The sequence below is a fragment of the Cannabis sativa genome, chromosome 4 (assembly GCF_029168945.1).
Source record: "Cannabis sativa cultivar Pink pepper isolate KNU-18-1 chromosome 4, ASM2916894v1, whole genome shotgun sequence".
In the NCBI taxonomy this organism is placed as follows: domain Eukaryota; kingdom Viridiplantae; phylum Streptophyta; class Magnoliopsida; order Rosales; family Cannabaceae; genus Cannabis; species Cannabis sativa.
Genome location: NC_083604.1, coordinates 18,900,763 through 18,924,817, shown reverse-complemented (window position 1 = coordinate 18,924,817; position 24,055 = coordinate 18,900,763). Strand labels below are relative to the sequence as shown.

General features: G+C 34.2%; 5 protein-coding genes across 6 annotated transcripts; 1 reads left to right on the top strand and 4 right to left on the bottom strand.

Moving 5' to 3' along the window:
• Window positions 1-4,941: 4,941 nt before the first annotated feature.
• LOC133036843 (uncharacterized) lies at window positions 4,942-5,940 on the top strand. The gene has a single exon (XM_061113604.1). It carries the CDS (start codon window positions 4,942-4,944, stop codon window positions 5,938-5,940), a length of 999 nt encoding a protein of 332 aa, XP_060969587.1.
• A 158-nt stretch (window positions 5,941-6,098) lies between these two features.
• On the bottom strand, window positions 6,099-7,397 carry LOC133036709 (uncharacterized). Of its 2 annotated transcripts, XR_009687289.1 has the most exons (3): window positions 7,027-7,397; window positions 6,413-6,930; window positions 6,099-6,324 (listed from the first exon to the last, which is right to left on the bottom strand). XR_009687289.1 is itself a non-coding variant. In XM_061113403.1 (2 exons), the coding sequence occupies exons 1-2, from the start codon at window positions 7,279-7,281 to the stop codon at window positions 6,637-6,639; spliced, it is 549 nt and encodes a 182-aa protein (XP_060969386.1). In that variant the 5' UTR covers window positions 7,282-7,397; the 3' UTR covers window positions 6,099-6,636. The 2 variants fall into 2 exon arrangements, 1 of the variants encoding a protein (XP_060969386.1); XM_061113403.1 differs by having other exon boundaries at window positions 6,099-6,930.
• Window positions 7,313-8,197, bottom strand: LOC133036842 (uncharacterized). The gene is made up of 2 exons (XM_061113603.1): window positions 8,082-8,197; window positions 7,313-8,005 (listed from the first exon to the last, which is right to left on the bottom strand). Exons 1-2 carry the CDS (start codon window positions 8,151-8,153, stop codon window positions 7,313-7,315), a joined length of 765 nt encoding a protein of 254 aa, XP_060969586.1. The 5' UTR covers window positions 8,154-8,197.
• A 28-nt stretch (window positions 8,198-8,225) lies between these two features.
• Window positions 8,226-10,534, bottom strand: LOC133036841 (uncharacterized). Its single transcript, XM_061113602.1, has 2 exons — window positions 10,526-10,534; window positions 8,226-8,942 (listed from the first exon to the last, which is right to left on the bottom strand). Exons 1-2 carry the CDS (start codon window positions 10,532-10,534, stop codon window positions 8,226-8,228), a joined length of 726 nt encoding a protein of 241 aa, XP_060969585.1.
• Window positions 10,535-14,721: 4,187 nt separating this feature from the next.
• On the bottom strand, window positions 14,722-22,142 carry LOC115714831 (rhodanese-like domain-containing protein 8, chloroplastic). Its single transcript, XM_030643593.2, has 8 exons — window positions 21,732-22,142; window positions 21,573-21,626; window positions 21,154-21,303; window positions 20,731-20,893; window positions 18,760-18,851; window positions 17,607-17,710; window positions 15,437-15,712; window positions 14,722-15,236 (listed from the first exon to the last, which is right to left on the bottom strand). The coding sequence occupies exons 1-8, from the start codon at window positions 22,056-22,058 to the stop codon at window positions 15,083-15,085; spliced, it is 1,320 nt and encodes a 439-aa protein (XP_030499453.2). The 5' UTR covers window positions 22,059-22,142; the 3' UTR covers window positions 14,722-15,082.
• Between the last annotated feature and the right edge of the window lie 1,913 nt (window positions 22,143-24,055).

Here is a 24,055-nt window from a genome sequence, read left to right as displayed (position 1 = left end):
TTTATATGTATAAAAATAAATAAATATTATGTAATTATATAATATTTTATTATTTTTGTATTATAAATATATTATTTAAAGGGTATAGAGAAAATTGTAAAGAAACTTAGATATGATGTAATGTAAATATGTGTTGGTAAACTAGGAAAAAATAGACTTTTAATGAGTTATTTTAGAAGATAAAATAGAGAAATTGTTGAGAGTACTAATATAGCTACAAGTAAGAAAATATATGTATATTTGATGAATAGTGCTTAACTAAATATAGTTAAAGGAATTTCTAAATTTTAGTTCTTCACATTAGCTCATTTAAAATGAGCTTTTCTTTAAAACGGAGAAGAGATTAGTTAAAAAATGACATACATGAGCTATTTTAATTTTTTTTAAAAGCAATGAATTGTGTAGATAATCATTATTCATTGTTCTAAGCGTATTCTATTATTATTATTATTATTATTATTATTATTATTATTATTATTATTATTATTATTATTATTATTATTATTTTGTTTTATATATGTGTGCGTATAAATTAATATTATATATTTAAAATTAATAAATATATATTTTAAAATATAATATTTTAGTGATGTAGAGAAAAAATTGAGAAATTAATGTATGATGTAATATTAAAATTTGAGGTAAAATTAAAAAAAAAATAGAATTTTAGTAGGGAAACTTGAATTAATATACTTACATTACCCTATAATTTTTCCCCTAAACTTATACTTAACATAATTAGTTATATATGACACTTTTTTTGTTTTCCCCATAATACCCTCCCCAATTACATCTACCCACTCCAACCCTTTTTCTCATCAATTTCACATGACACTTCCCCACCCGAAAGCCTATCTTCCACAACCACCAATTTTTTTTTTCTTCTCTTCACTCATTAATACACTAGAAGCTACAACCTTCCACACTACAAGCCACCACACTAATCCACCACATTAGAAGCTAGAACACACTACAAGCTCCATCAATGGGTAAGTAATTAATTTTTTTTTAAAATCTTGTTTGTTGTTGTTATATTTAATTAAGAATGTTGTGTTTGTTGCTTGATCTGTGGATTGTTGCTGTTATTTTGCTATTTTTTCTGTTATAATGTTTGTTGCATGTGAAAACTAGAATTTTGCTGGTTTTCTACATTTTTTTTCGTCAGGCCCGATGGGGTCCGATGCTGGCCCGATAGGGGCCCGATGTGGGGAAAAATTTTGTTGGCAGGGGTGATGGCCCGATGGTCCGATGGTCCATCAAGTGGGTCCAATGGTCGGACCCCATCGGGTCCGATGGCTTTTTTTTTTAATTTTTTGGAACCTGGGTCTGATGCTCCCCATATGGGTCCGATGGCGGTCCGAATTGGATTTTGGAATTTTTTTATTTTTTTTTAAAAAAATTTTAAAAGACGGTCCGATGCTCCTCCATGGAGTCCGATGGTCGGACCAATCGGACCCTACGGGAATTTTTTATTTATTTTTATTTTTTTTAATTTATTATTATTTATTATTTATTATTGTATGATTAATTTATTTTGTATTGATTTATTAATATATGTGTTATTAATTATTCTTTTATTAATAATTATTAGTTATTAGTTATTATTTTAGTTAATGTTTTAAGAATTAATTTATTTTTTTGAGTTATTTTATTAATTATCAATTATTAAAGATAATTATTAATTATTGTTTTATTATGAATTATTAATTATTATTTTTTTAATAATAATTATTTTATTATTAATTATTAATTATGAATTATTGTTAATTATTGTTTTATTAATTATTGTTATATTTTTTTATGGTTTTAGTAATAATTATTAATTATATTTTATTATCAATTAATAATTATTTTTTAATTATTAATTATTGTTTTATTATGAATTATTAATTATTATTTTATTTTTCATTTTTTTTATTAATAATTGTTTTATTATTAATTATTAATTATGAATTATTATTAATTATTATTTGATTATCAATTAATTATTATTGTTTTGTTATTAATGATTAATAAAGATTTTTTTTGGTGAGATTTTTGTTGTAAATTATAACTGTATTTTTTTGAATGTATGTGGCAGGTTCAACTGTTAATGCGTGTGTTATGTATAATGGTGTTTGGGAGCTTGATGGTAGAGATTGGGTTTATAAACGGGGCGAAAATTTGACATTTGACATTGATCCGAACCTAAGCTACTCAAGTTTGGTCGATGTTTTGTACGAAGAACTAGATGTCGACAAAGTGGAGTATGACTTGAAATTGGAAGTAAATTACAAGTACAGGAAAGGCTATGTGTATCGCCCTGAAGTTATTGAAAATGATAAGCGTGCAAGGTACTTTTTATCTACACTTGCGAAGAAGTCAGATGAATTTACTCCTTTGTTTGTGACTTTGTTAAAGAAGAATGTTTGCGTCGATCCTAGTCCCACACCAAGTTCTGTTAAGGATAATCATAGCAAGGTTGGGAGTTTTGTTCCAGAAACAAATCCAGAGGTGTTGGTTGCAGATGTATTACCTGAATTAAATACTATGATGTCGAGTGCTGATATTGTAGCACAAATGCCGTTCATCGATGGTTTTTTTAATGGTCCAGACCCAGAATGTTATGTTGAGAGCAATGATGGCGTAAGAGACGACCAAGGTACAGAGGCCCCTGCTGTTGTACCTTTGGACTTGACTCCACTATCGTACCAAATACCACTGAGGCCACCGACACGGAATAGAATGCCCCGTAGAGAAAATTGCCAAACACCTGGTACTAGTAGTAGTCGTCCAGGCGAAACCAGTCATGCTAGAGGAACTACTGACAGTACAAGTCCTAATAATGGTAGAGAGACCAATGATATTAGTGGTCCTACTGATGCTCGAGGGACCAATGTGACTGGATGGAGCGATCCATTTTCTTCTTCGACAAGTTACGATAAATTCAAGGAGAAAATGTATACAAGAGAAGACATCGAGGATCATAGTCATTATATATCTACGGGTGGCACACCAGGCGGTGAGTTACATGTGGGAAAGTTTTTTAGAGACAAAGAGCATTTAAAGATGGTTGTTGGCCTGTATGCAATGAAGAAAGGGTTTGACTACTACGTTAGGAAGTCTGGTACTGATATTTGGTACGTCACATGTAAGGATACAGATTGTGGATGGAGATTAAGAGCGAAGAAGAACGTACTTTCTAACATGTTTGAGGTGAGTACATTTCATAATGTACATACATGTTCCCTTGATCTTCGAGGAAAAGATAACCGTCAAGCACCACCTTTAATAGTTGCCCATCTAATTAAGGATAAGTTTAGGGGTGTGCAGAAATCGATCCAATCTAATATGAACCGACCGATCCAATTACAACCGACCGCCAAACATTGGATGTCCAATTGTGTTCGGATCGGATTGGATGTTATTTTTAAATATCCAATTGGATCGGATCGGATGGTGGATGGGTTGTCTAAAAATCCAATACATCCAACATCCAATCAAACTAATTAGTATTTTCATTTAGTTTGGATGAGTAATTAGATTTTATATTGTTATACGTCAAATCTATATGTATATATGAAAATTAACATTAAAATTTTACTCTTTTTTTCTTGGATTGGATGGATCCAGTCCGATCCAATACATACTGGATCTAAAATATTGGATGGATCCAATCCGATCCAAAAAATACTAGGTCTAAAATATTGGATAAACCTAAATTAAATAAATAAATATATATATGAAATACATCCAATGGATAGAACCGATCCAATCCAACATCCAATGGATGTTGGATCGATTGGATGACGAAATTAATTAGATTGGATCGGATGGTAAAATCTAACATCCAATATATGATTGAATCGGATCTGGATAGGCCTAAAAATATTGGATGTGATCCAATGAACACCCCTAGATAAGTTCTAGGGGTGTGCAGAAATCGATCAAATCCAATGTGAACCGACCGATCCAATTACAACCGACCGCCAAACATTGGATGTCCAATTGTGTTCGGATCGGATTGGATGTTATTTTTAAATATCTAATTGGATCGGATCGGATGGTGGATGGGGTGTCTAAAAATCCAATACATCCAACATCCAATCAAACTAATTAGTATTTTCATTTAGTTTGGATGAGTAATTAGATTTTATATTGTTATACGTCAAATCTATATGTATATATGAAAATTAACATTAAAATTTTACTCTTTTTTTCTTGGATTGGATGGATCCAGTCCGATCCAATACATACTGGATCTAAAATATTGGATGGATCCAATCCGATCCAAAAAATACTAGGTCTAAAATATTGGATAAACCTAAATTAAATAAATAAATATATATGAAATACATCCAATGGATAGAACCGATCTAATCCAACATCCAATGGATGTTGGATCGATTGGATGACGAAATTAATTGGATTGGATCGGATGGTAAAATCTAACATCCAATATATGATTGGATCGGATCTGGATAGGCCTAAAAATATTGGATGTGATCCAATGAAAACCCCTAGATAAAGTTCGCAACTGACGGCTCGGATCACTTGGCCTCTGATATAAGAAAAAGTATGCACAAGGATTACGGGATCCAAATGAGTTATGAAAAGGCATGGAGGTGCAGAGAGAAGGCACTACACCTAGCTCGGGGTACACCTGAAGATTCGTACTCGAAATTACATAGTTACTTGCACATGCTACAGTTGAGAAATCCAGGTACCATCACGGATTTTGTGGTAGAAGAATGTCGCTTCAAGTATTGTTTCTTCTCTCTAGGTCCTTCTATTCGGGGGTTTAGGTTTTGTCGACCTATTGTATGCGTTGATGGGTCTTTCTTGAAGACTAGGTATGGTGGGCAAATGTTGTGTGCAGTGGCTTTGGATGCAGGGAGTCATATCTTTTCGATAGCTTTTGCTATAGTTGACAGTGAAAACCACAATTCCTAGACCTATTTTATGAGAAAATTGAAAGAAACGATTGGTGATGTTGAGAACTTAGCTTTTGTTTCGCATAGGCATCAAAACATTGTTCGTGCTTTGGATATCGTGTTCTTTGATGCACACCACGGTGCATGCTACCACCACATTATTATGAACGTCAACCACAAGTTCAAGACTGACGTCTTCACGAATCACATTTACACGTGTGCCTACACGTATTCAAGATCAGAGTTTCACAGAGAATTTGAGAACATTCGGGCCATGAATCCTGCGGTTGTACAATATCTTGAGGAAATTGGATTTGAAAAATGGGTCCAGTTGTACTTTCCAGGGGTACGTTACAATGTAATGACGAGCAACTGGGCTGAGAGCTTCAACAACACAACTAAGGATGCAAGAGGCTTCCCGATCACTGATGCTATAGCATTCCTGAAGTCCAAAGTCCAAAAGTGGTTTGCTTCACGAAAAGAAAACGCTGACAAGTGGACGAAACCCCTAGCACCAGAAATGGAGGAAGACTTGACATTGCATTTTGAAAAAGATCAGTATTTGAATGTTGACTCATGCGGGCCTTACACGTTGCAGGTTCACCCTGGAGGAACAGTTATGACCGGTGGCGTAGTGGACTTGCAGGAACATACTTGTACTTGCGGCTTGTTCCAGTGCATGAAGTTTCCTTGTCCTCATGCATGTGCTGCATCTCAGGAGCGAAGTATTAGCGTGTACAAACTATGCTCGCCATATTACACGACTGAATATTGGAGGAGGACATATAAAGGAACAATTATGCCAGTTGGTGACGAGGATGATTGGGAATTGCCTGATGACATCAAGAACATGACAGTTGGAGTGCCTGTTGAGAAGCAACCAGTAGGGCGACCCAAGAAGCAAAAGGTTGGAAGAATTAAGAACAACCGAACTGCTTGTAACGGTGAAAGGATTATCAAATCACGAAATTGTAGCAAGTGCGGTGCCAAGGGGCACAACAGAAGCACTTGCAACTACCGAGGTTAAAAATGCTATTTTAGTTTATTTGTATCGTGATGTGTTGGACTATTATGTATTGTTATTGAATTAATGTTGGACAATTTTAAACATTAGAATTTGTGATATTTTATGTTTACATAATTATTATAATTTGTTGCATGAAAGAAAGGCGTAAAATTTGTATGAACTCTTAAAAAAACATAAACATACCAATAAAAAAACTAGTTACATTGTTATCTTAATAAATACCAAATAAAAAAAAACACATTTGTTCATGCTAAATTATGGTAAAACAAATCTACATACCACCGCTCTCTAAATTTCTTCATATTGTCATCGTGCACATTATCAAACGTAGTCTCTAGCATACTATGCTCGATGTGCTCTATCACATACATCCCGCAGTCACCGCTGTATGAGACAATAAAAAGTAAATAAATAAAAGTATGCAAATTAAATTCAAGTTAAATAACAAAAAAATCAATTGTAATTAAGTTACCTTGTCTTTGTCTGTCGAACAACGCCCCGGTCCATGACTTTTGAAGTGAAATTTCTGACCTGGCTCTCTGAGGCGGTAAGTTGAGGCACGAGGATCATGTCATGAGTCTCGAATAGGCCAGCCTGCAGCATCAAAGTTGGTAGTAATTTTTCCCACATTGCCAGGTGACTCTTCAATTCGTTCGGGGAAATCGATCCGAGACTCGAGTCAAATATGTTCAACAACTAATGATCCAGATCTACCTCTAGCGTCACCCAATGCTTTGCACTATCGAAGTAGAGGGCCATATATATTCTCTCCTTATTCTTCCAACTGGCCAAGAATTGACCTTCATCCCCTCGAATCAAATCTAATATGCTCTCATCCCACTGATAGTTAGCCTGGTCATCACCCGCAGCTTCCCACCGAGCAATAACTCCTGCTGGGAAAATACACGGCATGATGACACATCTATTTGGGTAGACCTCTGGATAAAAGTGTTGTCGCCTCCTCATCAAATGGAATGCTGCATCCAAATGCTAAAACATGAAAATTAAATATGTCAGAGATTAAATAAAAAAGAGTTAGATAAAGTCTTTAAAAGCAAAAGAAGTAAAAAAGTCTTAAAAACTTACATCGTTCCCAAGCCACATCCTCGGAGTATGTAGTTCGAGGAACCAAGACGAATCGTATCGACCGGTGAAGCACTTTCTCGGATACTTGTTCCCAATCTGGCCGAGTACCCAACTGTGAAAAATCCTGAGTAGCTTCCGATCAACCACTCTAAGTGGGTCCGCATTCACGAGTGTCGAAGTAGCCCTAGCCTTCTTCTTCATTTCAGTGTACTCAGCGAACCACCTAGGTCGCCTTCTCTTCCTCTGGTTCTCCATGAGTTCTGGAGCTGTCTCTAACACCTGCACCTCAGAATCCTGAGTATCTTCGTCTTCTCAGGTGTACAGAACATGTCATCATCATCCGGTTTGTAATCATTTGGGAGAATGAAGTCATCTTCGGTGGTCGAGCCTCTCTTACAGTGTGTGGCTGTGGCTGTGGCTGTGGCTGTGAATCTGCTGCCGGCCTTCCAGGATCTTGCAGGAGCGTCATTATGGTCTTCAACTGATCCATAATCGCTTTTTGTCCTCTTAGCAGAGCGGCCTGCCCTTCCCTCAAAGCAATTTGCCCCCTCTCCACAGTCTCCAACCTTGCCAAAATGGCAGGGTATACTGGATCACGAGCCTCTGAGGTGCTGGGAATAGAAGCTGACGGGGGAACAGGAGGATCCTGTGATGCTGCAAGTGGGTCAACACCACACTCATCTGGAACTGAAGCTGCAGATGGGTCAACACCAGACCCATCTGGAACTGCAGGCGGTGCACGTGGTGGAGACGGTGGAGGTGGTGTAGAGTCTTTAAATATTCGGGTTGCCTCCGCTCGTTCTTCCAATGTGGAGGCAAGCTTTTCGGCCTGGCTTCGCAAAGCATCCTGTGTTGGTTGCCCATCCTCACCCAACACAAGTTCCTCCAAGTCAACAAATAACGGAGGCTGACCCCCGGTTATGTAACTCACAAACTCAATCTCATTCGGCCGAGGACATAACATGGAGTACACTGTCAACTGAAAAATATAACAAATATATTAATATAATATATGGAAATTAACATGAATTCAACATAAAGCGTAACAAACTTACATTTTTAGCAAATAATCTGGTCACTTCATCCTTCCCGAGTGTAGTGTTCGGCTTACTCTCCCAGTTGACCATTCTCGGAAAGCGATGCGACCTTCTCACTGCATACTCGTTGCCCAGCTGTAATATGGCCTCGTATGCCCAATACTACAACGTTGCAGTATAGCCATAGGCTGAGTATTTTGCCTCCTTCTGAGTGACTCCCTTCTCAATCTTTTTCAACATCTTATTCTTCACATCCAAGTAGTCCTTGTTACAAGTTTCCATCAGCTTGGTGTAAGAAATCTTTTCCCAGGGGTACTCGTAGAAGAATGGAAGGTTATCAACCATTCTTATCACAAAAGGAGGAACAACAGTCTTCTCCTCCTTACCAGTGAGGACGCCCATAACAAACAAGGCCATCCCCAACTTGTAGACATCATCAGCTTCTGTGCAGCTCTCAAAAACTCTGCGCAGTTGGCCGAAGCTGATCGAAGGACTACCGTTGAAATATTCCATAATCAACCGGTCAGAACTTCCTTTTTCTTTGATGTCTTCCTCAGTAGGGCCGGGCAACAAGTTTAACCCGGTGACCAAGCCGAACTCCACCCTGCCAAATCTACATCTCTTCCTTCCCACATAGAAATGCACCTCGTCCGGCTTGTCAAATTTTATTTTGTGAAGCATCAACTGATGAAAAAATGCTCCTGAAAATTGAATGGGCTCTCTCTCGAAAAACTGTTTGAAAGGGGATTCTCTCACCCTGTCCCATAGGTTGAATTCTTCAAATTTAGCCTTAATCTTTGTGTAGTAGTAACTACCCCCGCACCATGTGACACGGCCTGTGTAATGGGCCGACACTGGAATTATTAGATGTGCAGTTCCCTGAAGAAAAAAAATCCAGAATTAAATCAACAATTAATAATAAAACAATAATTAATAAATCAATAAAACAATACAATAATAAATAATAAAACAGTAATTAATAATTAATAATAAAACCATAACCAATAATTAATAGAACAATAATTCATAATTAATAATTAATAAAACAATAAAAAATAATACAATAAAACAATAATTAATAAATAATAAAAAAAACAATAATTTATAATTAATAAACAAAACAATAATTAATAAAAAAATTAAAAATAATACAATAATTAATAATTAATAAATAATAAAAAAACAATAATTAATAATTAATAAAAAAAATAAAAAATAATACAATAATTAATAACTAATAATGAAACAATAATTAATAAATAATAAAAAACAATAATTTATAAATAATAATAATTAATAAATTATAAAAAAAACAATAATCAATAATTATTAATAAAACAATAATTAATAATAAAACAATACTTAATAAATAATAAAAAACAACATTTAATAATTAATAAAAAAATAATAATTAATAAAAAAATAAAAAATAATACAATAATTAATAATTAATAAAAAAAATAAAAAATAATACAATAATTAATAATTAATAAAAAACAATAATTAATAAATAATAATGAAACAATAATTAATAAATAATAAAAAACAATAATTTATAAATAATAATAATTAATAAATTATAAAAAAAACAATAATCAATAATTATTAATAAACAATAATTAATAATAAAATAATACTTAATAAATAATAAAAAAACAATATTTAATAATTAATAAAAAAATAATAATTACTAAAAAAATAAAAAATAATACAATAATTAATAATTAATAAAAAATAAAAAATAATACAATAATTAATAACTAATAATGAACAATAATTAATAAATAATAATGAAACAATAATTAATAAATAATAAAAAATAATAATTTATAAATAATAATAATTAATACATAATAAAAGAATAATAATTATTAATTATTAATAAAACAATAATTAGTAATAAAACAATACTTAATAAATAATAAAAAATAATATTTAATAATTAATAAAAAATAAAAAATAATACAATAATTAATTAAACAATACTTAATAAATCAATAAAAATAAAATAATACATAAAACAATAACTAAATAATTAATATTTAATAAAACTAAAAAAAAAATAGTGTCCGATGGGTCCGATTGGCCCGATAGGGTACCCATCGGACCCTATCGGTCCAATTGGACAATCACAAGTTGGGAGGTAGTTCTAGTCCGATGGTCCGATTGGTAGTGTGCATCGGACCCATGCATCGGACCAATCGGACCCATGCTTCGAACCATACAGTCGGACCATCGGGCCCATACAGTCGGACACCATCGGACCCACACGGTCCGACCATCGGACCATCGGGCCATCTTCTTCCCTAGATCCGAAACGCCAATCTCTTCTCCATTGACAGATCCGAATCCCAATTTCACAAAAAATTTCTTAAATCTAACAAATAATATCTCACAAACAATCCCAAACAAAATATATATTTTAACCCTTTCTAAAAAAAAACAAAAAAAACACAACATACCTTCGACATTTTCAGTTCGGGTCACGGTGGTGTCGCCGGTTGAGCTTTGAATGTTGTTTGTTGAGCGTTGACGGTGGTCGATTGAGTGTTGTGGGTTGAGCGTCGGTTGATCGCGAGTGAGCGTCGTTGGGGTTGGGGTTTTCGTCGGGGTCCGTGGGTTGAGCGTGGGTGAGGGTTTGGGGTTGGGGTTGAGCGTGGGTGAGCGTTTGGGTGAGCGTTTCGTGGGTCCGTGGTGAGCGTTTCGTGGGTGAGCGTTTGGGAGGCAATTAGTCCGATGGTCCGTGGGTGGCGTTGGGTGTTGGTGAGTTGAGAGAGAGAGAGCCGGCTGAGATTAGGATTTCAAATGGGAGGGGTACTTTTGGAAAATTAATAAAATGGTCATATATTACCAATTTTAGTATGTATTTAGGGAAAAAATAATAGAGTTTTGTAAGTATGGAAATTCAAATTTCCCTTTTAGTAATACATTTTTAACCAATAGAATAGAGAATTGGATGTGAGTGCTCATAGCTTTTTTTTTATATACATTTGTAGCTATTTGACATTAGCTCTTGTGAGTGTTTATTTTGCATTAGCCATTTACAGCGTAGAGAAATAGAGAATCCAAAATTAATGAAGACCAAGACAAATTATAAAGACTATATTACCTATAAACTATAATTAACCAAAAAAAAAACAAGAGAAAAAATTAATATAGTTTTTTATTTACCTTAGGATAGAAAATTTTGATAAATTTTTTATAAAAAATGGCCAAAATTCCATATTAAAATAAAATTCAATATTGCCCAAAGAGGATGCAGAGAATTACCCCATGTACTATTTTTAACTTTTTTTTTTTCAAATTTACAGTTTGGATTGCTCCGGTGGTTTCTATGTGGGTTACTATACGGATTTTGGTTGCGATTTAGATTGCTCCGTTAGTTGCTATAAGAGTTTTATGTAGAATTCCGTAAATATATATATATATAAGCTGTTTTAAAGTGTAAAAAAAAAAAAAATCTCAATTTATATTAATTATCAAAATAGCATATTCAATAATATTTAATTAACTAGATAGAGTAATGGGAAATAATAGAGGTGGAATAGTATTGGTTGTTCAGGTTCAAAATTGGTGCTATTTTGGCAATAAGATGTTGAGATCCCATTGATATCAATCAGAATTTGGCAATATGAAGAAAAGTCATTTGCTAAGGTGCTGTTTGGTAACATTTTTGTTTTTTAATTTTTTAATCACAAAATGAAAGTAAAATTTTTGTTTTTAAAAATTTTATTTTTAAAAAACAAAAATGTGTTCTCTAACCACTTTTGTTTTTCAATTTTAAAAACAGAAAACAAAAGTATGTTCTGTAAAGTTTATTTTCATTTTTATTTTTTAATTTTATTAAACTCGGGTCTAGGTCCCGAGTCGGATTCGGGTTCAGGTCAGAAGTCGGGTTCAGCGCCAGGGCCGTGGGGAGGGGATTTGGGTCCGGGTCTGGTCAAAGTCCAAAATATTGATTAAGAAAAAAAACTGTTTAAAAAAATATTGAAAGTGATTTTTTTTGTTTTTAAAATTTTGATTTCTAATTAAAAAATTGAAAAGTGAAAATAGTTTCATAGAACATGTTTTTGAAAAATATTTTCACTTTTTCAATTTTAAAAACAGAAAACTGATTAAAAAAGTGTTACCAAACGCCACCTAAGTGTAGTACATATTCCAAATAGAAGTGGCAAGAATAATACACATTTGCCAAAGAATGAAAAATCATTCCCATGAACTTTTTTTATTTTAATATAAAAAATATTATTATTGCTTTACTTAGGCTTTTTGGGTAGTAGACAAAAGAGTTATTGCTTTTCTTATTCACATGACAAGCAACTTATTATGATACTACAAATACACATGCAATGTAAGCTTACTATTGCTATTGATGTTCCCTCTTATGACTTGCTCTAATAATGAAAACAGTAGCCTTAGTTTGGAGCATTAAACAATTAATAGGAATCATTTAGGCATATTAATAGTTGGCACCACAATTGGAATATTAGGTCCCATGGGTGCAATTAGTAACTAGCTCCTTATGATCCTACAAGTTAAGCTAAAAACAAAACTCTTTTCCCTGGGTGGGTTTAGGGTTTCTTCTTCTCATGTCTCGCCTTCGGCCGTTGTCGTCAAATTGCTGCTTCCTTGGAGGAGTGTGAATCGCAAATAGGTTGTTGTCAAATTGGTTGGGAGAAGTTCATGGCCTTTTGTTTTCAGTGATTTTTTTTTTCCAAATGGGGAGAGGTCTCGTGGCTCCTTTTTTGGCTAAGACCGACAATGATGGAGGGGTTTTGAGGCTTTGACGGGCTAGGAGTGCCTAGAGAGGGATAGATTTGATGTTGTTTTGTCTCTCCTCGTTGATGACTGCAATGGTGCTGTGCTAGTGGGGACTCTCCTTCGATTTTGGACAGAGTTGTTTATCGAAATTCTTCAAGTAGGTATTTCTAACCTTGTGGAGATTTTGCAAATGTTAATGAGAATATGTGGGTTTTCCCTAAGGGCAGTGCACCCTTGTGTCGTACTGTCCCCTTTTCGGTTTGAATCCACGTGGCTACTTGTTTTGTCTTGTTTGAAAAGGGAAAGGGTCCGCAAGTCTTAGACAGGACCCTCCTAAAAATGAATTAATAAATCTCGCTTATGGCGGAGGAAAACCATATTACAAAGTGATACAAAGGATAGTTAGCACACCAAAATTGCAGAGAAAAGGGTAAGGGGGATTTCCTTTACAACAATGCATTCCAATCTCTACATAAATCTAAGAAAGACAAGTCCTCGAAAAACTTGGTTTTAAAAACCCAAGTAGCTATCTAGAATTTAACTTTCTCCCACATGTCCTCTACTGAACACCCAACCCCTTCGAAGATTCTAGCATTCCTTTCCAACCACACAGCCCAAATTATAGCTAGTATTGTCGTTCTCCAAATCTTTGTTTTGTGTTTGCTACCATTTAATTTGCTAACTATCAGTTGTGGTACACATCTTGGCATAACCCATGACAACTTAAATTCCTTTATCAACTTGATACATAATTGACTGATGAAATTGCAGCCTAAGAACAGATGCCCCACGTCTTCCCTGCTAGCTTTGCAGCAAACACACCAACCAGATGAGATGGATGTGTAAGGCATCCTCTTTTGCATCTTATCATGAACGTTCACTTTATCTAAAGACACGAGCCACCCAAAAACTTTGACTTTTGACGGAACACAACTTTTCCATAAGGGCCTTACCCAATAGACTCCACTGCCGTTCAGGTTCGATGTAAACCAAGAGAAGACTGACTTACAAGAAAAAATTCCAGTTGATTCTGGTTTCCAAAGTCGGCTATCATTTGAGATATTGAGTATTCTTCTTAGTTTTGTTAGTTTGAGTTTTGGCAGCTGGTTGTTTATTTTGCTTTTGTTGTAATAATGATGTTTTATTACCCTTGCCATTGTGGTGTTTGGCTTTGGGCCGTTTACTTGTTTCTCCTTGTAATCGGCATGGTTGTGCCATTGTTAGGTCATTTCCTTGGGATATTTGTGCAGGTTTTATTTCTACCTGACTTTTTGGATTTTGTCCCTTTAAACCGTTGAATGTTATTCCTCATTCATAAAAAAAAAAAAAAAAAAAAAAAAAAAAAATTATTAGGTCTCAACTCAACTCTCAAAGGTGTTTCTCAAAAAAAAAAAAAAAAAAAAAAAAACACTCCCAAAGGTGTAATTAGTAACTAGTTCCCTATGATCCTACACGTTAAGATTAAAAAAAAAAGTGCACCAACCTCATTTATTATTCTACATGATCTAGCGTCTACATGCTGCACAAAGTCACATGTTCGTTGCTGAAACAGTATGCTATATTTTGTTAAACTAATATCTATCAAACTCCTAAATGAGGGGGGGTGACATTACATCTTCAAGACAAGCTTGTAAGAGTTGAAATAATTTAATAATGTCTCGTAATAAGATTTTATTTTTTGTGTCTGATATTAGACTGTAAGAGTCTGATATTAGATTTAGTAAAATAGTACGTGTGATGTTGATGCCATGCAAGTAATTGGAAGTTCTTAAACTTGATGTTAGTTCCAACCTAGGGACCTAGGGTTGGTTTGTATCACTATCTCAAGGGAAAGACTTTTGGTTCAGTTTAATGAAATTATGGATATTTTGTCTCCCACTTGCTCAATGCTTCCAATAGTAGTAAATAATTCCTCATAAATCAAGTTAAAAATTGATATGAAAAAATTGTTCATAAAACAAACATTTGAGTTCTGCCTCATAAATTATTCAACATACAGTATGTAAAAAATATATAGACAGGATTTTTTTTTTTTTTTTTTGTGAGATTTATAAAGAATAAGACTAGTTAAACAACTGCTATTCATTGCATAAAAAAAAAATTGCAAGAAACTGTGGCTTTGGCTCAAGGTGAGATTTTTTTGTAATAGGGTGAACCTTTGACCGACACTTTTCTTGCAAAGTTCAATGCTATAACTTTTGGATTTTTAATTTATGTATAAAGTAACAATTTCTGACCTTGAGGATTCATGTATTTGGTTAAGCTGCCAAGTTGCTAAGCAACTCCGAGTCTCTATATATGTGCCACTTTTTGTATCTTTGATGTCCTGTTAGCACAGGCCTAAGTCGAGGAGCAGTAGTGCAATTTGCACAGCAACACCCTCTTAAATCCTTCACACAGTCCGTACAACACCTGAAACAAGGATTGATTCAAGAATTAATAATCTAGATATAATTTAAGGATCGCTTCCACTAAATCAACCCACAGTACAGTACTAAAAATATATACATGGAGATATTCAATGTATATGAGAAAAGTGCAAAAATGTGTGTTGGTGAGAACGAAGTGTGCTGGTATCATCTCAAGACTCAATTAATAAAAGAAAAGCTTACAGAAAAAGGAAATTGCAATCAATATTTGCACAGTTCCTATGCCTTAATTCACAGACTTGTGAGCCACAGACGTAGCATTTAGCAAATGCACTATCACTGGAAAATTCTTCCCTCTTGATTGCTTTAGCCTTGGCTTCAGGCTTGTAAGTAGAAGGTGACAGAGAAAGACGAGAGTCAAACACGAACAAATTCCCAGTCCACTTGACTGGACCTTCATTCTTCAGATAATGAGCGATGCCACCCTCTAACGTGTACAAATTTTGAAAACCCCGCTGCCTGCAAGATGAAATAAAACACCCATTATAAACAGTGGAATTGCTAATAATAATATTTGTTCTTTCGCCTAAAAATTTCCATTATTAAACAAGAGCCAAACTTGATGGAACGACGAACTCAGTTCACGTGATATAGATATAATATTTGTATACAACAAAAACAGAAAGGAAAATAATTTTCCAAGAGCTCCAATCCAAAAAATCCACAGGAGACAAAACACGAATATTATTAGCAATCTGCACTTTGAGGTTCTCATGTATTAGAAAAACTGATTAGATGATCTCCAACTATTAATTAGCAAATTAGCTAATATGCCGTATTCAAGTTATTCTGCTCGTCTAGGTTAGTTTGACAGAGGGTTCGTATAGCTTGGTCTGTACACTTAGTCACAATACAAAAGTAAAAGTTCACTTGAGCTCTTCTCTCATATTCTGACGGGCACACTAGGCCACGGTCAGGTACACATACACTAGAAAGGGTAGGAAAACTTAATCTAGTGCTGAGATGTCTTTGAGGAGGGTGTTTTGTATTGTGAGAGAAAGGTAGGATGAGTTATGCAATGTTTGAGTAAAAACTCTCTATCAGTGGAGAGCTTTGTTCTCTCCAACATTGTAAGATACATTGTCTCAAGTTTTTCTTATTTACTATAATTAATAAAGCTCCCCACAATTCCTTTCTATTCCCATTATCATCCATTCTTTACTGTTCTGTTGATTTCGGTCATTACTACTGGTGTGATTTCCTACTGTTTGGCTACTGGTTTGTGCAACTATAGCAGGTTCCTATATTGGTTCTCATCAATTGGTATCAGAGCCAAGTTTGGCAGCGAGCAACACCCCGTCTATGGGCGTTTCTACTTTGTTACAGCGATACTTCGCCGTGTTTGAAGAGCCAATAACTCTTCCTCCACTCCGGCAACATGATCGCACAATCACTTTGCGCCCCGATGCGGCTCCGGTGAGTGTGCGGCCTTACCGGTATCCCCAAATAACGAAAGAAAGATGAGATTGAGAGGATGATTGGGCAAATGATGGAAGCTCAGATTATTCAGAACAGTAACAGCCCGTTTTCGAGCCCAGTTCTGTTGGTAAAAAAAAGACGGATGTTCGCGGTTTTGTGTGGATTATCAGGCTCTAAACTGCAAAACGGTGCCTCATAAATTCCCTATTCCTGTGATTGAGGAACTCCTAGATGAATTGCATGGCGCTCAAGTGTTTTCCTACTGTTTTGCTACTGGTTTGTGCAATTATAGCAGGTTCCTATATTGGTTCTCATATCATATTCCTCTGTTGAGACACCTTTACCTGTTGAGATACAGGCTATTAATTTGGAAATTCAGTGGTCCTTTTAGTATCTTCAATTTCTTATGTGCATATAATGGGCGATAATGGGTTTCTAGAATCAAATATAACCCAGACAGAAGAAGGTTCTGTACAGTGATATTAAACTCAAATAGTTGCAAAGAACTTTCAACAAACACCAGGGTCAGACTATTCTGCAACTTTATAGTCCTGCTGTATTAATCTTTTATTTAACCAGCAGAAGACCATAAAAAGAAACAGATTTAGCTTGACTCAGGCTAACATATTAATCCCACCATATTTCTGGGTTGCTTCCATAGTTCAGTAAACCTCATGCTATTAATCTGACAGCATTATAGTACTCAAACTTCTGAAATGCAGGCTAGGACATTATTCTTTTCTTTTTCTTTTTTTCTGTTCTCCTTTTGGTTTTGGGATCTTGCAAGTACAAAACCAATGAAGTTTCCCAATCAATCACTCAAACACAATGAATCCTGGTATTCTAAATAACTCCTGGTTGCCAAATTTTAGGGTCAATAAAGCAAAGAGAAAACAAAAATAACAGAAAAGTAAGAGAGGAGAAAGTGAATTACCTCAGAATTGTCGAATATACATCACAACGAATGCCTCCAGTACAATACATCAATATGTCTGTTTTTTCTTTATCGACATCTGCTAGAGGGTCTGAAGCAATGACCTGAATGTGAAGCAAAAAAATTTTAAAAAACAATACATGCTAGATATTAATTAATATCAATATGTTAGAAACAATAAATTTATAATAGTGGATGATATGATAAATCATAAAATTAAACTTCCACATCCTTGAGACCTTCTGTGAAACTATAACAAACTAGAGGCTGCAGCTTTCATATTGTCCAAGTGACTTCTACAGCACAACAACTCAGCCATAATATTGATATAGGCCTACTGCTCATTTTAACCATATGACTGCTGTAACGAAGCACCCAACCATTATAAAAACTTGGAACTGGACAGATCCTTGGCCAAGATTCCACCTTTTTGGGGGTATGTGGTGTTTAACTTTGGTGAAAGGTTAGAGTGATGGACAACAGTGGTTGGGTGGAGGAGTGACTGGAGGAGGGTGCTCTAAGAAAGTGGATCTTGCACAGTGACTAAGGGTATGGAGGTCCTCAATTTGGAAGTGCTAATATGTTTCTTGAGAACATCAGATTATATTGCAGGTGGCCGATAGAAGGCAGATAAAACTTAAAGCTGATCATAAGACCATCTCCATGCAGGTGCTAATGCTAATGCGGAATTTGAGACAAAAAGTGACCGAATATTAAGTGTTGCAACATGTAGCATTATGCTTCAATGTATAAATGTTACATTCAATGTTAAATAATCTCCAAGGCAAGCCCATGCCAGATTTGAAACCAAAAAAAAAATATGAAATGTCTTCTTTTCTTGGAAAAAGAGAAAGGGACCACTTGTCTTAATATTTTTTGGAAAATACTAAATGTTATAGTTGACACAATATTCGTTCAGCATTATTTTGTCATTGTCCCAAGGTAAATACTTCATCTCTGGCTGGCCTTATTGCATAGTTAACACTTAGTTAGCATCAAGGTTTGGATGTCATCACTAGTGTTCACAAAGGTGAAATGTTTGGACTTTGAATATTAGGCCCAAAATAAGTATATCTATTAATGCTTTTAAGAAAAAAAAATCACTCAAGGTTAATTCAAGCAATGGATAATATATAAGGAATATTGGTCATACCTCTGACTGTGATAAGCCATATGAAGTGCTCCTAAAGCAGTCCACATCAGGTCGTTGAGCTCCATCAAAATGTCCAATATCCCACTCATAACCTGATTACTAGCATGTAAAAAGTCTTTAAACTTCAAATTCTGAGACATATTAAACACTACAATCCGTCACAGGAAAAGAAAAACTAATAGCAAGCATTTTTTTTAAGAGCACTGACAACCTTACAAAGAAAAAAAGAAGAATACTGACAAAGAAAGAACCATGTCCTATAACATTTTGATTATTACATTCCTTAATGCAATCATCATTTTTTTTTTCAAAAAGAGACAGGTAAAAAGAGGATAAAAAAAATTAAACCACAAAACATAATTAGAAAGCTTTCAATAGAACCCCTATACATATAGAATTATATCTTAAGCCCCCAAAATGAGGTAATGTAGTGCAGAATAAGTCTCCATTTTTTTAGAAGATCTTGAAATGTCAGGCCCTCAAAACCTTTGACGAAGAATATTGCATCATCTGCAAATTGAAGATGACTCACTCTATCTTGATTTTTCCCCATTGAGAAGCCACTAAAATGAGGAAAGCTATTTCCACCCTACGTCCAAGGACATCCACAACTATAGTGAATAAAAAGGAGGAAAGAGGATCTCCCTATCTCAGACCCCAAGAAAAATCTTTGCCCTATGTCTTCCATTAACAAAAATCAAATAAGAGGCTGAAGAAAGCCACACCCTTTCATCCATCTCCATTTCAAGCCAAAACCCTTTTCTCCAAGTACCATGTCCATGTAGTCCCAATCAACATAGTCATAAGCCTTTTCAAAATCAATTTTAAATACTTACCATTTTTCCCTCTGCTTCTGTATTCTTCCATAGCCTAATTGGCCACCAAGACAGAGTCTAAGATTTTTCTACCCTCCACAGTGGCTGCTTGAGTTTTTGAAATTGTGTTTGCAAGTACTCCTCTGAGTCTCCTCTAAGTCTAACAAATAAAACTTTGGATATAGACTTGTACAAACTTGTGATCAAATTGGCAATAGTCTATTACCTTGTAGCTATTCAAATTTTTAAGAATGGGACAAATATATGCTTCGTTAGTGTTAGCATATATAACCCCATCCTCTAAGAGCTATCCAAAAACATCCATTGAATCTTCCTTCACTACTTCCAAATTCGCTTGATACATAGCCATTATGAAGCCATCTGGTCCAGGGACTTTGACTTTCACCCAATCACACTACTGCATTTTTTATCTCTTTATTTTTACTTTCTCCCCATCACACCACTGCATTTTTGATCTCTTCTTCTTCAAAAGGTCTTTCAATGCGTGAGGCTAGGAAATCTAGTAATGTTTTCCATTCAATTCTCACCATTATACGCTTAGGGGACTAATTAAGTTTAGAATCAAAAGGCAATCTCCTCTACCAAAAGAAAATTTAAAATCTTAGTATTGAGTTATCAATTCTTACTTGTCATTTGCCACACACACACACCAAAAAAAAAGGAGCAATGCCATAGATAGGAGAACATGGGCCATCAATCTCTTGCGACACACGCACCAAAAAAAAAGGAGCAATGCTATAGATACGAGAACACGGGCCATCAATTTTTGGTTGCTAAGCTATTCCGTTAGCCAACTCATTTTATATGGAAGCAAGTTTCAATATGAAGCAAGTTTAAGGAATAATTATCAGCGACTGTTTCAAAGCAACAACTTTTATCTAACACCTACTCTTAGTACTTTATACATAGAAGTGAGAAAAATTCATTGAACTATTGTATTAGCACTCTACAATGTGGTTTTAAGGTGTAGATTCAGTTACTAAATGACATGCTTTTTGTGTAGTCAAACTTCATTCCCAAAAAAGTGTTTTAGTTAAATGACTTCGTAAAGTGTAGAATTTTCTCTTGGAGTCATACATTTAAAGATTTCTTGGTTGTTCAGTTTGAAAGCAACGCAGAGGGAAAGAGTGCATACCATTTCTCACATCTAGTAAAATGTAGTTAGAACTAGAATTCTCTTTTGATGGATCATCAACCGGGTTTACAGCTTCTAATTTTTTTCTCCATTCGGATGGTTCTAGTGGTGTTGCTCGCATAGAAGGATCAAGCAAAGGAAGATGAGCATCACCACCTTCAAACTGGACAAGATAAAATTTGAAGTGTTACAATTATGTTTAATAAGTCAAATGCCCCTTCACAGATACTTGAACACATTATGTAAAGGATCAATAAAATTCACTCATTCAGAGATGTGTCTATGATGGACAGACACAGAATGTGTATGTGTTTTTTCATAGTTATTAGCTCAAATACTAACAAACACTTGAGACACGAGTTAGAAAACTGATCTAAATGAAATAGATACATATGAATGAAAAAGAAAGATGGTGTGGTTTACCTGAACTAGAGAAGGCTTATACCGCAACCTCAATTTTGGAAAGGCATGCCCATTTAGTGCTGGAGAAACTTGAACTAAAATGTCAGAAAATCTGTCATCATCTTTTAACCATTCCACATATGCCAAAGCATCTTTTGATGGACCACTGTACTGCACAAATATGAAATACATATTAATACCCAGGTGCTCAAAAAGAAAGAAATAGAGTAAGAAAATTCACTCAAATTGTATGTAATCATCTTTTATTTCTACATTTTGAACAATGTATGTGAAAAAAAAAACGCATAAAAAGTGTAAAAGAACAAGAAGTTGCTTCCAAACAACACAGATATACATGATAAAGCATAATACATGAATAGCAATATAGCATGGCATTGCTGAAATAATTATCCATTCGATAATAAGAAAAGGGATAGTACCTGAGCGTTAATCCCTTGTTCGTTTACATATATCCGACCACGAATGTCGAGGCCCTAAAATAATCAAACCAATTATTCTAACCAATTTGGATAAGGCATTTCAAAATTGTTGAAATAAGCATAAAATTCAATACTGTTGAGAAGGTTTAAGAGTTGAACCTCCATGAAAGAAAGATGTTTAGCCACCTCAGCCTTGGGGTCTTCGAAGAAGAGAAAATGATAGAAGTTGACGACGACAAAATCGTCGTCGTCGTCGTGGACAAGCTCCGACTCTGTAAATTTGCAATGGCGTTGTAAGGAAACCCTAGGAGGAGTAGTTGCCAAAGCCTGTGTAGCTCGATTGGTGGATTTGGTGGGTGTTGTAGAGGAGGAGAGAAATGGTTTGGCGAGGCAGAGTGTGAAGCGGAGCGTGTTAGGATGAATTGGAGCAACAGTATAGGTGAGCGTAGTAGTAGCACCGCAGAGAAGTACAGAAGAAACTCTCATCGTAGCTTTCCTGCGGCTTTGCCTTATCTCAGGTTCTAATGGTGTCCTTCCTTGCCTTCATGTAATGGTGTTGGATAATAACAGAGATATGAAAAGATGAAGATAGGAAATGCATACGACACTTCCTCATTTTAAACGACACTAATTAAAAACAACATTTTTTAGTAGCTAATGTTTAATATGTAAAATTTTTAGTAATTACACAGTGTAATTACATTTAATTCTCATAAAGACCATGAGAATTAGAGAGTATAATTGGAACCCTCAATTACTTCTAATTACACACAGTTACAGTGTAATTACATGGTCAGACAAACATGCTAAATTGCGTAATTACCTCCAATTACACACAAATCCAATTACATTGTGGCTTTCCAAACGCACCTTAATATTACTTTTTTTTTATGAAGTCCATAAATATCATTAAAAATAAAATAAATAAGATTAATCTCATTTGAACTATTTATCAAAAAATTCGGTTAATTGTGGGTGGTGATGTGGTTCGAAATGTCTAAAACTATTTTATGAGTGTTATGTCGAGGAATTTCAATGATACGAATACATGGACGGGGGACTTAAGGTCTATTATGCTTTGTAATGTGCTTTGTAAGGTTATCACGAAAGTTTTGGCTAATCGTTTTAAAATTTTTCTTGATCTTGTTATTTCTAAAGCTTTAAGTGTGTTCATTCTTAGGTGGTTAATAACAGATAATATTTTAGTTTTCTTTAAAGTGCTATATTATCTTAAAAGGAAACAATAAAGTTAGTGATGGTTTTATGTGTTTAAAACTAGACATAAGATAGACTTACGATCGGATTAAGTGGAATTTTCTTTAGGCTATTATGTTGAGGTAGGACTGTATATCGGTCGGTTTGGGCGGTTTATCCTATATATTTTCTAACCCAATTTAAAGTTCGAGTTGCTAAAATGTAAGTGCAACACGCCCAATTTAAAAAAATAAATAAAAAACTGTAAACCGACCAACGATTTGGGCAGTTTTGTCGGGTTAACCCGCCTAAACCGGCCAAACTTTTTTTTTTGGTTTCAAAGTCAAAGTCAATAAAAATTAAAAAGATAAATTAAAAATCTCAAATTCCACCAAAGCACAACACAATATATATGACTTTAAAACTAACAATTAAGTATATAACTTTAGGAAATGTCTATGGTAGAGACTTTGGTTTTGTCCCTATGGTAGGGATACTTTTTTAACTCTTGATTATTGATCTAATGGTAATAAAGTTAAGGAAACATGATAGTAATAGTGAAACCTACCTTATAGTATGTTTACACCTTTTTTTGTCTTTACACTATTGTCTTATTCTTCTTCTTCTTCTTTTTTATTTTTTTTTATTTTTTTTAAAAACTAAATTTAATAGTTATTTTATTTTATTTTTTAGTACACTTAAATTACTTAATTAGTTTTTTTTATATATATTCTTTTAAAGATATTTTTTTTAATATGTTACTTTCAAAAATTATTTATTTTAATAAACTTGTTGATGACTCTTTTCAAAATTTATTTTCTAAAAATTATATTTTATGGATTTCTTAGATTTATTTTCTTTATAATAAAATTAGTTTTTAAGCAATACAACTTTCTCGTTCATAAAAAAAAAATCTAATAAGTACAATAATTCATAATAAAATATAAATTAATATGTATACATCAATGTATATTTAAATAAGTATATAATCAAGTAACTCATATTAAAATAAATGAATAATTTGCGGTATAAATATCTAAGTTTAACTTTCGATTGCAGATAAATTCCCTAACTTATATGACATATATAACCGAGCTTCCAATAAGCAGATCTAGAATTTATCAAGTAAATTCCTTAACTTATAAATTTCTTATTGCACCACTATAGATTTAGAATTGCACTCTCAATTATATAGAATGCCCTATATGTTCCACGATATAGATTTGCTATGAAAATTTAACCATCGTTTTAATCTCAATAATTGAAGATCCTCTATAGATGATTTACAT